Genomic DNA, 14,993 nt, shown 5'->3' with positions numbered 1-14,993 from the left:
ACTCTGGAGAGTAGGCCAAGCGTCTGGGGGCTGGGTGAGCTGGGGGCTGTGCAGAGCCTGAGAGGTGCAGGGTGGCTAGCTTGGATTCAAGGACCAGAGGGCCACTCAGGCGGCCCAGGGAGGGAGACTTCCATCCCTTAAACCCACCAGCCTGGGGTCATAAACCAAAGCCTGCTTCTCAGGCTGGGCCCATTTGGCTGTGGCTCTGCCCCTCCCCGAGCCTCAAAGCCCCCTGAAGTCCCAGGCCTGAGCTGGTACCTGCTCTGGTCCCCACAAACTAGCGTCCTGGTCAGGGTAGGGATTGGGGCAAACTGGCTGTCAGTTTACCCCCCGACCTTTGAACCTTACTGGGTCTGGATTTCCTCATTCCCCCATAGATGCTCCCCTTACCCCATGCTCCTGCCTGGAAGGGGAGTGATGGGGACATGCCAAGAAGCTGTCCCCAATGTCCCCAGTCCCTGAGTCTTTGGACCCTGGTGTGGGTGTGTGTGTGGGGTGGGAGCATCCCCGGCTCCCCCCAGGAACCTGCCCCACCCACCAAGTGGGAATGGCCCCCTGATTCTATGTTGGTCTCTTGCCTCCATTACACGGGGCTGCAGGCAGCACTTTCTGTCCTAGTGCAGCCGGTACAAAGGCCTCTGTCTGCACCACCTCGAGTGTGTGCCGTTCTTGGTCACTTGTCCTCTCACAGGACTAATGCTCCTGATGGGGTCCTGCATACCGACTGTCCCCTGCTCATCACTCCTGGGCTGGGGCCTGACCTGCTCCTTACACAGCAGCCCCTCGGGTCCCCCCTGCCCCCTTCTCTGGGGTCTGTGTCGGGGGACAGGGCCTGTTGACCCCCAGCCTCTTCTGGGCACCAGAAAGCTTGGAGACAGTCTGCAGGTGACCGCCCCCCCCACGTCTGTCTCTCTCCCTGAGTCCAGAGAGTCACAGTTACAGTCACAGCAGCTCCTGTCACACCGCAGCCACACCGCCGCCAATGACAGCCCAGAGGCTGGCACCCCTCCCCCACCGTCCCCTGCACAGGTCCACGTGCGTCCCCAGATGCCTGAATCACTGCTGACGACTGGGACCTGGTGGCCATGGGCTCCTGGGGAGCCACTGGGGAGGGGGGTACTGGCCACGTCACCTCAGAGGGAACACCTGCAGACATAAATAGGCGGCCAGCGAAGGCAGCACAGCACAGTCCACAGAGCAGCGCTGCAGACTGTGCCCATCTGTGCCAGGATGCCCGACGCCACACTGCCTGCCTGCTTCCTCGGCCTGCTGGCCTTCACCTCCGCTTGCTACTTCCAGAACTGCCCAAGGGGCGGCAAGAGGGCCATGTCCGACCTGGAGCTGAGACAGGTATGACCGAGGCCCATCTCAGGGCTGCTGGGCTGGGGCAGAGGCCCAGGGATGGCACCACAGTGCAGGGGATAGGAAGGGAAGTCGTGGGAGAGGCAGGCTTTAGGGGAAGTGCCCAACAGAAGACGGGAGGCTTGGCATAGCCAGACAGAGGGGACCAGGCTGTCGGGCGGGCTAGGACAGGCTACAGGACTTCCTGAACACTGTCCCCATCCAGAGAAGGGATGCAGGAAAGAGAGGTTTCCCCAGTAACTGGACTTGGTGCTGGATCAGGGAGAACTGGATGGCAAGACCTCCTCTGTGCCCATGGCAGCCTCTCCTCCAGGACTAGCTGGAGCTTCGGAGGCTCTGTCTTCTCCAGCACTTGAGGCCTTCCCTGTTCAACTTCTGGCCTCTCCTAGCCACGGGCCCTAGCCCCCCAGCCCCCAGAAGCTGGCCATTGCCCTGAGCTTGCCTGAGTGGGAGGTGCCACCCAAGTGTCCTGTAAGGAAGTTCTGCTGGGTACCTAGCCCAATTCTTTCATGCTGCATGTCCAGTGAGTCCCTCTTATTCCACCTTCAGCAGAGCTAAAGGAAATCCAATCACCATGCTCAATTCTGCCAAAGCTACAGGTGGCCAGTTTTGAGCTGCTGAACAAACTAGGGTGGGTAGGTGGGCAGCCCCCACAAACAACCCTTCCCTCTGCTTGGCAGCTTTGGAAGCTGGAGTCACCTAGGTGCCTCATGCCCTCCTCTAGGGCTCATGTCCCTGCCACCCACAGGGTCAGTCCATTGGTGAGTGAGCAGAGGTCAGGGCCCCAGTGAGACCCACTGGCTTGAGGGGCAGGGTAAGACCAGAGAGGGAACAGGACATGGGAAGAAGGGCCTGAGTGTATTCTGGAGGGGGGCAGGGGCCCTCCCTGCACGGGGTGGGGTGGGTGTGGAGAGGGGGTGCGTGCTAGAGATGGAGCTGGAGCAACGCGGGCAGAGGAGGAAGGTCAGCATTAAAGGGAGGGTAGGGGGCAGCTGAGAGAGGGTTGCACACCAGGAGGCCCCAAAGCTGAGAAGGAAGGTCTCTCCCATGCAGCCCATGAGGGACCCCTCCCTCACCGAAGGGAGAGGATGCTGAGGGCTGTCACTGAGAGCTGTTCCTCAGTCACCTGAAAGCCAAGGCAGCCGAGTAGCTTTTGAGTCCCCTCCTTCGACCGCTTCTGGGGCCCAAAGAGCGCCAGGGAGACCCCGAACCTCCGGCGCTCCTCTGCCCTGTCCTCCCCGACCCGGCTCAGCCCCCCGCCACGCAAGGTCTCCCTCCCGGGCCCGGGCCCCTCCCCGCCCGCGGCTCACCCCCGCCCTCCCGCCAGTGTCTCCCCTGCGGCCCCGGGGGCAAAGGCCGCTGCTTCGGGCCCAGCATCTGCTGCGGGGACGAGCTGGGCTGCTTCATGGGCACGGCCGAGGCGCTGCGCTGCCAGGAGGAGAACTACCTGCCGTCGCCCTGCCAGTCCGGCCAGAAGCCGTGCGGGAGCGGGGGCCGCTGCGCCGCCGCCGGCATCTGCTGCAACGATGGTGAGCGGCCGAGTCGGCGGGGGGCGGGCGGGGCGCTGGGGCCGGGCCGGGCTAGGGGCCGGGCCAACCTGGGTCTGGCGGGGGCGGGGCCTGGGCACCTTGTTGCGCCCCCGCGCCGCGCGCTCAGCCCATGCTCCCCGCAGAGAGCTGCGTGACAGAGCCCGAGTGCCGGGAGGGCGCCAGCTTCCCTCGACGCGCCCGGGCCAGCGACCTGAGCAACGCGACCCTGCTGGACGGGCCGAGCGGGGCCTTGCTGCTGCGGCTGGTACAGCTGGCGGGGGCGCCGGAGCCCGCTGAGCCCGCCCAGCCCGGCGTCTACTGAGGCGCCCCCACCCCACCCCCCGCCCTCGCAGCACGAAAAATAAACGGTATTAAAGGCATTGGCTAGCGTGCGTCTCCGTCTCTGGGGGTGGAGAGGGGAGAGGACAGGAGCGTGGGGGACCAGTTCCCGGACCCTAAGTCGTGGGCAGACCCACCCCAGAAAAGGGACAGATCCTGTCGGGAAGCGATCTTGGGCCAGCACGATTCTAGATAGAACTACTGACAGGGAGACCTGGGGGGCGGGGAGGGGAAGGGCCGCTGTCCGGGAGTAGCCGTGGAGAGGCTGGGTTGGGGATCTGGCAGAAGGATGGAAATAAAGGCAGAGAGGGGGAAAGACATGGGTGGACAAGATAGCAAGAGACAGAGGGACAGCAGAACGATGGAGAGAGAGAGAGAGAAACATTGAGAGTCATGGAGAGAAGAGTGAGAGAGAGAGGCAAGGGGATGCACCAAGGGTGACCGCAGTTCTTGTCCCCGTTTACATCCCGGGAGGCTGAGGCACAAACAGCTTCAGGAATTCCCAGCCTATCTCATCCAAGGCTGTGCTTTATGTGCCCGCGTGGAGGGGACAACATCACCCCAGACCCAGCAGAGAGGGGGGCCAGGTACTGTCGGTCCAGGAGAAAACTAAGCATCCCCATTTGGGCCACTCAGCCAGCATGAGAGACAGAGCCCACGGAAACCCTAGGTACATCCCCCCTCCCCCCCAAAACAGCCACACCAACCACACACACACAGCCAGACAAACAGACAAGAAAAAAATTGTTTGGGACATGCCTGGTGATCTTTGACCACAGTCAGAGATACAGACCCCGAGATACACATTGGGAAGCACAGACACACCCAGAGAAACACAGACCCAGCTGACTGGACCATAAACAGGCACATGTACACACACACACACACACACACACACACACACACACACACTCCACACACACACACTCACATTAGGACCTTCCAGCCTTGACTATGCAGCTTCAGGGTAGAAGTCTGCTAGCATTTGGCAGATCCTCTTCTATGTGCCTCTGTCCCGCTTTGTCCCCTCTATCCCATCTGCCCCTTTATCCCCTTTCCCCTCACTGATCTCTTTTCCCCTGTCCACCCCCCGACCCCCAGCTCCTTGGCCCTCTCGTTCCTCTTGCTTCTCTCCTTATCCCTCTTCATCCCTTCCTTGCCTCTTCTGCCCCAACTTTCCCCTCCGTTACCTCCCATCCTTCTCTCTCTACTCCCTCTCTTCTCTGCATCCTCTCCTTGGGATTTCTTGCTCCAGGTCTTGGGACCACAGGGGCTGCATCTCCTCTGGAATCCTCCCACACTTGGAGGCCAGGAGGGAGCACAGGCAGAGAGAAGTCACTCTGAGCCCTGACCCCAACACCCTGCCTTGGGCGGAGCCTGGTGACTCAGTCTCAGTCAGCCCCAAGCTCTCTTCTGGTCTTAGAGCTCTGCTCTGCCATCATCCTGACCCAGCTCAGTGTCCAGCATGATTAAGTCTGGTCGGGGCAGGGCCCACACTGGCTTCTCTCCCTTCCATGGCCTCCCGCCTCTACCCTAGTGTGGCACACTCAGGACCAGTCCCCAGGTCTAGGAAGACCTGGGGCAGGACCAGACCTAATAGGAATTTAGTAACCCATCCAGACAGAGGGCGGTGGGAAGAAGCAGCTTGGTTTTTAAAAAAGGATCATATGCTCAACGTCGCTAATTATTACAGACATGAAAATCAAAACTACAATGAGGTATCACCTCACACCAGTCAGAATGGCCATCATCAAAAGGCCTACAAATAATAAATGCTGGAGAGGGTGTGGAGAAAAGGGAACCCTCCTACACTGTTGGTGGGAATATAAATTGGTGCAGCCACTATGGAGAACAGTATGGAGATTCCTTAAAAAACTAAAAATAGGGCTTCCTGGGTGGCGCAGTGGTTACGAATCCGTCTACAAATGCAGGAGAAATGGGTTCCAGTCCTGGTCTGGGAAGATCCCACATGCTGTGGAGCAACTAAGCCCGTGAGCCACAACTACTGAGCTTGTGCTCTAGACCCTGCAAGCCACAACTGCTGAAGCCCGAGTGCCACAACTACTGAACCCCGCGTGCCTAGAGCCCATGCTCCACAACAAGAGAAGCCATCACGGGACTTCCAAGTGGCGCAGGGGTTAAGAATCTGCCTGCCAATGCAGGGGACATGGGTTCCAGCCCTGGTCTGGGAAGATCCCACATGCCACGGAGCAACTAAGCCCGTGCGCCACAACTACTGAGCCCACGTGCCACAACTACTGAAGCCCGTGTGCCTAGAGCCCGTACTCTGCAACAAGAGAAGCCACCACAGTGAGAAGCCCATGCACCACAATGAAGAGTATCCCCCACTTGCCGCAACTAAAGCCCACGCGCAGCAACGAAGACTCAACACAGCCAAAAATAAAATAAATTTAAAAAAAATTCTCTTTAAAAAAAAAACAAAAACAAGAGAAGCCATTGCAATGAGAAGCCCGTGCACCGCAATGAAGAGTAGCCCCCACTCGCCGCAACTAAAGAAAGCCCGCGTGCAACAATGAAGACCCACCGCAGCCCAAAAAAAAAAAAACTAAAAACTAAAAATAGAGTTGCCATATGATCCAGTAACCCCACTCCTGGACATGTATCCAGAAAAGACAAAACCTCTAATTCGAAAAAAGATACATGCACCCCAATGTTCATGGCAGCACTATTCACAATCACCAAGACATGTAAGCAACCTAAGTGTCCATCAACAGATGAGTGAAAAAGATGTGGTATATACATATACAATGGAATATTACTCAGCCGTAAGAAAGAATGAAATAATGCCATTTGCAGCAATATGGATGGACCTAGAGATTATCATTCTAAGTGAAGTAAGTCAGACAAACACAAATATCATTTGATACCACATACGTGGAATCTAAAAAAATGATACAAATGAACTTATTTACAAAACAGAAGCAGACTCACAGACATAGAAAGCAATCTTATGTTTACCAAAGGGGAAGGCGGGGGGATAAATTAGAGGAGTTTGGGATTAAAGTATACACAGTACTATATATAAAATAGGTAAACAACAAGGACCTACTGTTGCACAGGGAACTATATTCAATATCTTGTAATGAACTATAGTGAAAAAGAATCTGAAAAAGAATGTATAGAAAAGAAAAAGAAAAAAAGAATATATATATTCGTATATATGTATAACTGAATCACTTTGTTGTACACCAAAAACTAACACAACATTGTAAATCAACTATACTTCAATTAAAAAAATGGATCATAGACTTAAATGTAAAATCTAAAATTATAAAACTTATTTTTTTTAAAATTTATTATTATTTATTTATTTAGGCTGTGCTGGGTCTTCGTTGTGGCGCACCGACTTCTCTAGTTGCGGCACGCACACTCTAGAGCATGCCGGGCTCAGTAGTTGAGGCATGTAGGCTTAACTGTGGTACATGGGATCTTAGTTCCCGACCAGGGATCAAACCCAGGCCCCCTGCATTGGGAGAACAGAGTCTTAATCACTGGACCACCAGGGAAGTCCCTAAAATTATAAAACTTCTTGAAGAAAATATAGGGGAAATTCTTTAGGACCTCAAGTTATACAAAAATTTCCTAGCTCTGACACCAAAAGCAAGATCCATAAAAGAAGAAATTTGATACATTTGGAATTCACCAAAATTAAAAACTTCTGCTCATTTTATTTAATTAATTAATTAATTTTGGTTCATGATACGTCATATTTAAGACAATATATAATGTTTTTACAGCAGAATGACGATTTGGTTGTGTACAACTGGAACAATTTTGCCCACTAAATATATTTTTAAAAGTCTTCAATCAAAGAATAGACATCTGCTTTAAGAATACTGATGACTGGATTATTGGACATGTCACTAATTTGTCTGTCAGAAATATTCATACATTATCCATGAACATGTAGTTGTATTACCTTGTAGAAATTTTGAAGTTTTGTCTTTCATACATGAAATAACTGAATCCTTGGAAGACACAATGAGCATGTGTTAGCTTCAGTCCCAGGAGTGGCTTCGAACCTGGAAAGTCTGCCTCTTAGAGAGTCCAGATCTGACCTGAGCTTGCTGTACCTCCAGAGGAAGTGCTCCTGTACAAGGAACAAGTGCACTGACCCCAGCCCCATTTTCATTCCAATGTCACCATCCTCCAATCAGATTGGGGGAAGGAGAGCTAACCATGCAAATCAATGTCTAAGGGGGTGTGAGAAGCAATGGGACCGTCCCACAAGACTGGGGAGCGTGAGGAGGTACAATTGTGGAGACAACACTTTACCACGATCAGGTACACAGGACAGGAACAGGACAGTTTTAAAAGCTTTCTTTATATGAAAACAGAACATTCTGAAGTTCTTACCATACTTTGTTAGAGTACTACCCCAAAGGTACCCTGAGTCTAATCCTTGTGACCCATGAAATTCTATTACGTGGGAAAAGATGCTTTACACATGGAATGAAGTTAAGGATCTTGAGATGGAAAATGGCTCTGGAGTATCCGGGTGGTCCCTCCATGTAATCTCAGTGTTCTTACGAGAGAGAAAGAGGCAGAGGGAGGCTGGACTGTAGGAGTGTGGACGTGGTCATGAGAGCAGGAGAGAGCTTCTGCTCTTTAAAGTACACTGTTAAGAGAATGAAAAGACAAGCCACGGACTGGGAGAAAAGATTCACAAATCACACAACTTATAAAGGACTTATACCCAGAATATATAAAGACTGCCCTCTCAAAACTCAATAATAAGAAAATGACTCAACTTTTAAAATGGCTAAACAATTTAAGAAGATACTTTACCACATAAGATACATAGATGGCAAATAAACACATGTAAAGATGTTCAACATCATTAGTCATTAGGGAAATGCAAATTAAAACCACAGTGAGATATCCATTTCAGTGTCTTAAAAAAAGGGGGGGCGCTGACAATATCATGTGCTGACAGGGATATGGAGCAATCGTAACCCTCATATATTGTGGATGTGGATACAAAATCATTCATCCACTCTGGAAAACTGTTCTATAGTTTCTCGTAAAGTTAAACTTACAATTACCATTTAACCCACCAGTCCCGTTAACAGGTAGTGATCCAAGTGAAATGAATATCTATATTCACACAAAAAGCTGTATGTGAATGTTTATAGTGGCTCTATTGTAATCACCAAAACTTTATAAGTTTTAAACAGATTAGAATTTGAACTATGATCCATTTTGAGTTAATTTTTGTATAGGGTGCAAGTTGTGAATTGAAGTTCATTTTTTACATCTGGTTATTCATTTGTTCCAGCTCTGTTTTAATTTTTTTTCTTTTCTTTCTTTCTTTTTTTTTTTTGGCCATGGGGCTTGCGGGATCTTAGTTCCCCGACTAGGGATTGAACCCAGGCCCTTGGCAGTGAAAGTGTGGAGTCCTAACCACTGGACCGCCAGGGAATTCCCTCCAGCTCTATTTGTTGAAATGACTATTCTTTCTCTATTCAATTGTCTTTGTAACATTCTCAAAATCATTTGACCATACACATGTAAGTCTATTTCTGGCCTCCCTGATCTGTTGCATTGATCAATAGGCCTGTCTTTTCTCCACTCCCACCCTGTCCTGAGTGTGGTAGCTTTACAGTAAGTCTGGAAATTAGGTAGTGAGGCTCTTTCAACTTTCTTCTTCAAAACTGATTTAGCTATTTTAGTTCCTTTGCAATTTGAACCAAAAAAATCCTTCTGGGAGTTTGATTGGAACTGTGTAGTAATAGAATTGTAGCTACATTTTCCAGCTTCATTTGCACTTCATTTGCATATGTCCATATGACCATGTGCTTGTCAATAAAATGTGAGTGAAAGGAATAGTGAACTTGGGGTCTTAACGACAGTGTGAGCCTCCTCCACACTCTTTCCCTTCCCACCCAGTGGAATCCACAACGTCCTGGTCTCAAATATGCAGACAAAGATGAGGCCTAGGGGATGACAGAACTATATGACAGAAGAAACCTGGGTCCCTAAGTGACAAAGTGGAACAGAGCTGGGAATGCTCACTGAGGACTGATAGGACAGGGGGAATTAAACAGTGACCTTCTCTACCTCCCTAAGGTCTCCTTACGGTTTGGGTGTTTTTATAATGGCAGCCTAACTTTAACTAACTATAACCCCTGAATTCTGAAACAATTAAAAAATGAAACAAAAGAATGTGACATTTGGAGGCCAGAAGACTACCTTTATTATTGATAGAACTGATATTAGACAATGCAACTTGGACCTGCTGGCGAGGAGGCTTCACAAAGCTGAGTAACAAGCTAGAGCTGTTTACTGTCCCAGACACAAGGAGCTGGACCTTCACAGGGCTTTCCGCTGAGCTCCTGCATTTGCGCTGTGACAGCACGTGCTTCCTGGGATGGCAGCCTCATCCCAAGAGGAATCAGAGAGGAAGGGGTGGCATTATACCTACTCCTTTCCTCTCACCCTGTCCCTCAAGTCAGCTACTCCCTGGGAGGAGTGTTATCTCAGGGAAACCCCTCTACACGGAAGAAAATATCGGGAAAGGGAAAGAATATTTCTGACCTCTGCCCCATGGACAATCACCTCTTATGATGCTGGGAAAAACTTCTGGTATAATTTCAAACCATTCCAGATTTAAAAACTAAACTACACGAAATTTAGTAGGTATGGAAGCAGGGCAAACTTATTGTCCACATAGACCCTACAGAAAACTGAAATTGCTGTCCTTCAATGTTGTACTGGAGGAGCTGGATAGTACAGAGTGACATAAAAATAAATCACAGCAATAAATGCTCAGTGATGCAGTCAATGATTATAGTTTTCAGACTGGAATGCTCTGTCCTAAAGCTTCTCACAGCTGTGAAGAGCTCATCTCTGAGGTTGCCCACAGTATTCTGGTATGCACACATATGAATTTTTATTTTACAAATTAGTGTTATTTCATAATGTACAGATACTAATTCACATCTTTTTTAACAAAGTAAATTTGGGGCATCTCTTCATGTCAGGATATTTACCTCTACCACAATCTTTTTGTTTTTTTAGTTTTTTTAAGAGAAATTTCAAATATACAAAAAAGTAGGGCCACTAAACAAAGACCCCTTGGGTACCTACCCCCTCCTTCACTCCCACAATTATCAACACATGATCCTTCTTTCATCTCTACCTTCACCCCCTCCTCCCACCCCCAAGTCATCCCAGCAGTCATCCCATGTCATCTGTAAACGTTCCAGTGTGAATCTCAAATGAGAGGGACTTTTGTTAAAGATATGACCACAGACTGTTACCACACACATGCAAGCCCCAAGCCAAAACTCAACAATATATATTATCATCAAATATATACTGTTCAAATTTCCCCAGGTGTCCCATGAATACATTCTTTGTTATTCATTGATATCTGAGTCCATCTTTTCTTAAGGTACAAAAAAGACTATTGATCCTCATGGTGCTTTGACCGTCTTATTTTCCAGAATGTCCTGTAGAGATTGGCTTCCAATCTCTTTTTACTGTATTCGATATAAGCAGATATAATCATGAGATGACCTTATTGTGTGTATGTCACCCAGTGTAGCCTGACCTGTTTAGCTACATATTAAAATAGTGTTATTTTGTACTAAATTACTTTCCTTTTCTCTACTTTATATTACTGCTAGGACTAATTATATGTTTTTGGAATTGTGTGTGGGTGGGCATGTTATCTAGGAATTTCATTCCCAGGTAGTTAAATGGGTTCACAAAGTACTAGTTATACAAAGCGGGGGTTGGGAACCACCACCCTGCACAAGCCCCAAGCACTTTGGTGGTTTGAAGGAGTCATTCCAAGGAGGACAAAGGCCATGGGTCTGAGCCAGGAGGAAGAGTGAAGAATGGCTTCTGCACCATCTGGCCATTGAACCACTTCACTTAGCACACGTGGCAGCTCTCCCAGCTCCTCTTCCTCACCAGGCCCAGGTTGGTGCCACCTCTGCATCATCCCCTGAAAAAGAGGTGTCAATATGCCCCTGTGTTACTGAGACCAGAAAAGAAAACACTGCAGGGGTGAGGGGACCCTGAACTCTCTCTCCAGGTGGGGAGATCTGGGCTGACATGGCTCTGCTCTATGGAATCCTCTGGGGTCTGAAGGGTATGCAGGGCACTCAGAGAGTGAGGTCCCAGAGGGAGATCCCAGGCTTCCTGCTGATATGGCAGGTGGACGCCCAAGCTTGGAAAAGCACAAATCCCTAACATTGTGTCTCTCTAGTTGAGTAGTGTGGTTCCTTCTGGTTGCTTCCCTCTTCATCTGTGTGGTTTCTGAGGGACCAAAGAACTTTGACATGGTTCTCAAACACCAATTTATGAGAATCACATACTTCCCCATAGTTGATTTGAACAGGACTCAGCTTTCAGTCATTTCTTGTTCCAGATATGGGGTAAGAGGAGGGACCTGCTCTCACAGCCTTGTCAGCAACCACTGGGGCTTTCAAAAGCTTCATCTCTATTCTCTTCATACATCTTGGTAATAATGATAATTTTTTCATTAAAAAACTTTTATTCTAGTATAATATACCTACAAAAGTGAACAAATCACAGGTGTGCAATCTGAATGAATTTTAATAAACTGAACACACTTGTTTTACCAGCTCCCAGGCCAAGAAACAGAATATGACCAGCACCCCAGAAGCCCCCTTACACCCCTTCCTGTCACCACCACACCCAAGACCTCTAGCACCATAGCTTAGTTTTGCCTGGTTTTGTAATTTATACAAAGAAAACCTTACAGTCTTCTTTACTATACTTCTTCTCTCTCCACTCTGTGAGACGATACACTGCTGTGGTGGGTGGGAGACCTCTGAGTGAATCCTCATTGCTTCAGTGTGTGAGAAAGCCACAGAAATAACAATTAAAAATTACTAACAGATAGTGATGCGCTCCTGTTTTATTTGGAGTGGGTGTGTGGGTGTCTGGGCATGCACCTTCTGAAATCGCTTTTGTCCCACAGCACGAGTGAGTGAACAGCGGCACATTCTGGGGGAGAGGGGTTAGGCTTTTATAGATGCTCCAAAATGGTCTTTGATCCAGGAACGGATGAGAAGTGTAGGTTGCAGGAGTCTCTCAGTGTCCTCTGCATTTTGTGGTCATTTCTGTGGCTATGGGCTCTCAGGAACCCCTGTTCTGCAGGGTCCCCAGTGCTGTCACGTTTCTTTACTGCACAGTCAGGAGCAGGGCTCCTGGCTTCCATGCAACACTGGGAACCCAGGGCCTCGTTGGTGGGACAACAAGCCACAGGGGTGGGTGGTGCTGGCCCTCCCGCCCAGCCTCCCCAGCTTGGCCACCCCTTCTGAGAATACAGGTGGCCTCCTGCGGCCTGAGAGTCCAGCTCCTTGGAAACATGAAGGTCTTTCAGCTGCCCCAGCCAAGCTCCCCTCCCCCAGGCCAGCCCTCATGTGTGGCCCAAGCCTGCTTCCAGATGTCAGGAAGTCTTTCACTCTCTGCGACCAACCTCCTGCCCTTCCTCTGGTCCCCCGTCAGACTCTTATCTCTGCAGGCCCCACTCTGTCGCTTTGGACCTTAGAAAGCTCCGCTCATGTCCAGCCTGCTGTAGGGCCCCAGCTCTGTCTGGAGTGGGAAGCTGGGGGCTGTTTCCATCTCCCTGGGAGCCAGCCGTGTCGTCCCCCTCCTTCCTCCATCCACCCCTACAGGATGGCACCGCAGAACTGCACCCTTCTCCCCTCGGGGCGGCGGCTTTAATTCCCTATGAAGCGCCGAGAGCCGGCGATCTTCGACTCCCCCAACGCCCTCCCTTCCCAGTTCTGACACTTAGACGCGAGTCGGGTTGGAGGGGAAAAAATCTGCTTTATTTAATAGTCATAATTCCTGGGGGTGGCTACGGAGGGAGCGAGGGCTGCGCTCCGACGGTGTCGGGGGCCGGCGGGTCTCAGAGCTGGGAGAAGGCGGCCTCGGGGTCGCAGGCGGGGTCGCCGCGGCAGCCATCTGCATGGAGAGACGCCGGGTCAGGGCCCGCAACGGCCCGCCCCTCCTGGTCCCGGTGTCCCGGTCCCGCCCCGGCCCCAGCCTGACTCACCCGGGCTGCAGCAGATGCCGGCGGCGGCGCAGCGGCCCCCGCTCCCGCACGGCTTCTGGCCGGACTGGCAGGGCGACGGCAGGTAGTTCTCCTCCTGGCAGCGCAGCGCCTCGGCCGTGCCCAAGAAGCAGCCCAGCTCGTCCCCGCAGCAGATGCTGGGCCCGAAGCAGCGGCCTTTGCCCCCGGGGCCGCAGGGGAGACACTGGCGGGAGGGCGGGGGTGAGCCGCGGGCGGGGAGGGGACCGGGCCCGGGAGGGAGACCTTGCGTGGCGGGGGGCTGAGCCGGGTCGGGGAGGACAGGGCAGAGGAGCGCCGGAGGTTCGGGGTCTCCCTGGCGCTCCTTGGGCCCCAGAAGCGGTCGAAGGAGGGGACTCAAAAGCTACTCGGCTCCCTTGGTTCCCAGGCCAGGCGGGGCCGGCGCGGGGTCAGCGCGGGAAAGGGAGCGGCAGGGGCGACCCTGTGGCTGCGGGTTTCCCAGCCTCAAGCGCCGCGGGACTAGGGCTGGGCGCTCACCTTGCGTACGTCGAGGTCCAGCACGGCCCGCTTGCCGCCCAGGGGACAGTTCTGGATGTAGCAGGCGGAGGTCAGAGCCAGGAGGCCGAGCAGGCAGCAGGCGAGGCTGGGTCCGGCCATCGTGCGGGCGCGCTGGGTCCGGGGTCCGGCGGCTGCGCCGTCTCTCTGGTCCGGCTTTTTATGCCCAGGGGCCGCGTAGGCGGAGCAGTATCTAAGAGGGCCGCCGCATGACTGGTCACAGCAGGCCGCTGCGGGTCAGGCCCTGCGCCCCCAGCGTGCCCCCTCATTTGCAGGGGCCAGGCCGGGTCAAGGTCACCGCATCGGCTAATGGCTAATGGACCTGGCGATGATAGCGAATGCCGCTAGGGGAAGGAAGCAGCTCTGGGAGGGGAGCCGGTGCCGTGGCCTGGGCCCTAGGATGGGACAGGGTTTTGGGGGGGGCCCTGCAGCCCCCTCCCCCATTCCCAATACCTTGGGGTGGGGGTCAGGCTGGACCCTCGGGCCCCTCCAGGCCAGAAGAAACGCCGGCAGGACTCCCCCTCTGCCCTCTCGGTCAACCACACACGCAGCCTAGCTCCCCTCTGCAAAGAAGTTATTCTCTTCCTGAACACAGATTTCCTGGAACCCCAGCCCCACTCCCCACACCAGCAACCATTTCCCTGCACCCGGAACTGGGATCGGAAAAGATTTTATTTTCTCTCACTTCTAACTGAAATTCAGCCTTTCCTCAACTGTGGGGTAGACAACAAACCACAGTGGAATTTGCAATACCCATGGCTTTGTTGCAAATCAAAATGGCAGATGTCCTCCTATCCCATTACAACATCTATTGCAAATGTCTCTAAACATCAGACTCATCATCACTTTGAAATTATGGCAGTTATTGGACCTGCCACTAGATCTTGTTATCTAATGCTTAAATAAAGAAGCACAGTTGTGACTGTATCTCAAGTGTTTTTAATATTTTGATACCTGCTCATAAATATAACTGGTTTCATTTGTAATTCCATGTCTTTAGTTATGCATTTAAAAACAGTGATTTTGGGAGACTTCCCTGGTGGTCCAGTGGTTAAGAATCCGCCTTCCAATGCAGGGAACTAAGATCCCACATGCTGCGGGGCAATGAAGCCTGTGCACTGAAAGTACTGAGCCTGCGGGCCACTACTAGAGAGAGAAGCCTGCTCGCCACA

At 51.7% G+C, this 14,993-nt stretch overlaps 2 protein-coding genes across 2 annotated transcripts; one reads left to right on the top strand and one right to left on the bottom strand.

The window, feature by feature from the left end:
• Window positions 1-1,156: 1,156 nt before the first annotated feature.
• Window positions 1,157-9,937, top strand: AVP (arginine vasopressin). Its single transcript, XM_082430511.1, has 3 exons — window positions 1,157-1,350; window positions 2,690-2,891; window positions 3,035-9,937. Exons 1-3 carry the CDS (start codon window positions 1,231-1,233, stop codon window positions 3,211-3,213), a joined length of 501 nt encoding a protein of 166 aa, XP_082286637.1. The 5' UTR covers window positions 1,157-1,230; the 3' UTR covers window positions 3,214-9,937.
• Window positions 9,938-13,041: 3,104 nt separating this feature from the next.
• OXT (oxytocin/neurophysin I prepropeptide) lies at window positions 13,042-14,026 on the bottom strand. The gene is made up of 3 exons (XM_082430510.1): window positions 13,804-14,026; window positions 13,291-13,492; window positions 13,042-13,199 (listed from the first exon to the last, which is right to left on the bottom strand). The coding sequence occupies exons 1-3, from the start codon at window positions 13,921-13,923 to the stop codon at window positions 13,144-13,146; spliced, it is 378 nt and encodes a 125-aa protein (XP_082286636.1). The 5' UTR covers window positions 13,924-14,026; the 3' UTR covers window positions 13,042-13,143.
• Between the last annotated feature and the right edge of the window lie 967 nt (window positions 14,027-14,993).

This window comes from Balaenoptera physalus, assembly GCF_965194825.1.
Source record: "Balaenoptera physalus genome assembly, chromosome: 16".
In the NCBI taxonomy this organism is placed as follows: Eukaryota; Metazoa; Chordata; class Mammalia; order Artiodactyla; family Balaenopteridae; genus Balaenoptera; species Balaenoptera physalus.
Note: the sequence above shows the minus strand (reverse complement) of the source record. Positions and strands in the feature narration are given on the sequence as shown.

Coding starts and splice junctions, on each gene's coding strand:
- AVP (XM_082430511.1), top strand. CDS start 1,231: ATGCCCGACGCCACACTGCCTGCCTGCTTCCTCGGCCTGCTGGCCTTC. Junction 1,351..2,689: donor CCGACCTGGAGCTGAGACAG/GTATGACCGAGG, acceptor CCCTCCCGCCAG/TGTCTCCCCTGCGGCCCCGG. Junction 2,892..3,034: donor CGGCATCTGCTGCAACGATG/GTGAGCGGCCGA, acceptor TGCTCCCCGCAG/AGAGCTGCGTGACAGAGCCC.
- OXT (XM_082430510.1), bottom strand. CDS start 13,923: ATGGCCGGACCCAGCCTCGCCTGCTGCCTGCTCGGCCTCCTGGCTCTG. Junction 13,493..13,803: donor TGGACCTCGACGTACGCAAG/GTGAGCGCCCAG, acceptor CCCTCCCGCCAG/TGTCTCCCCTGCGGCCCCGG. Junction 13,200..13,290: donor CGGCATCTGCTGCAGCCCGG/GTGAGTCAGGCT, acceptor CTCTCCATGCAG/ATGGCTGCCGCGGCGACCCC.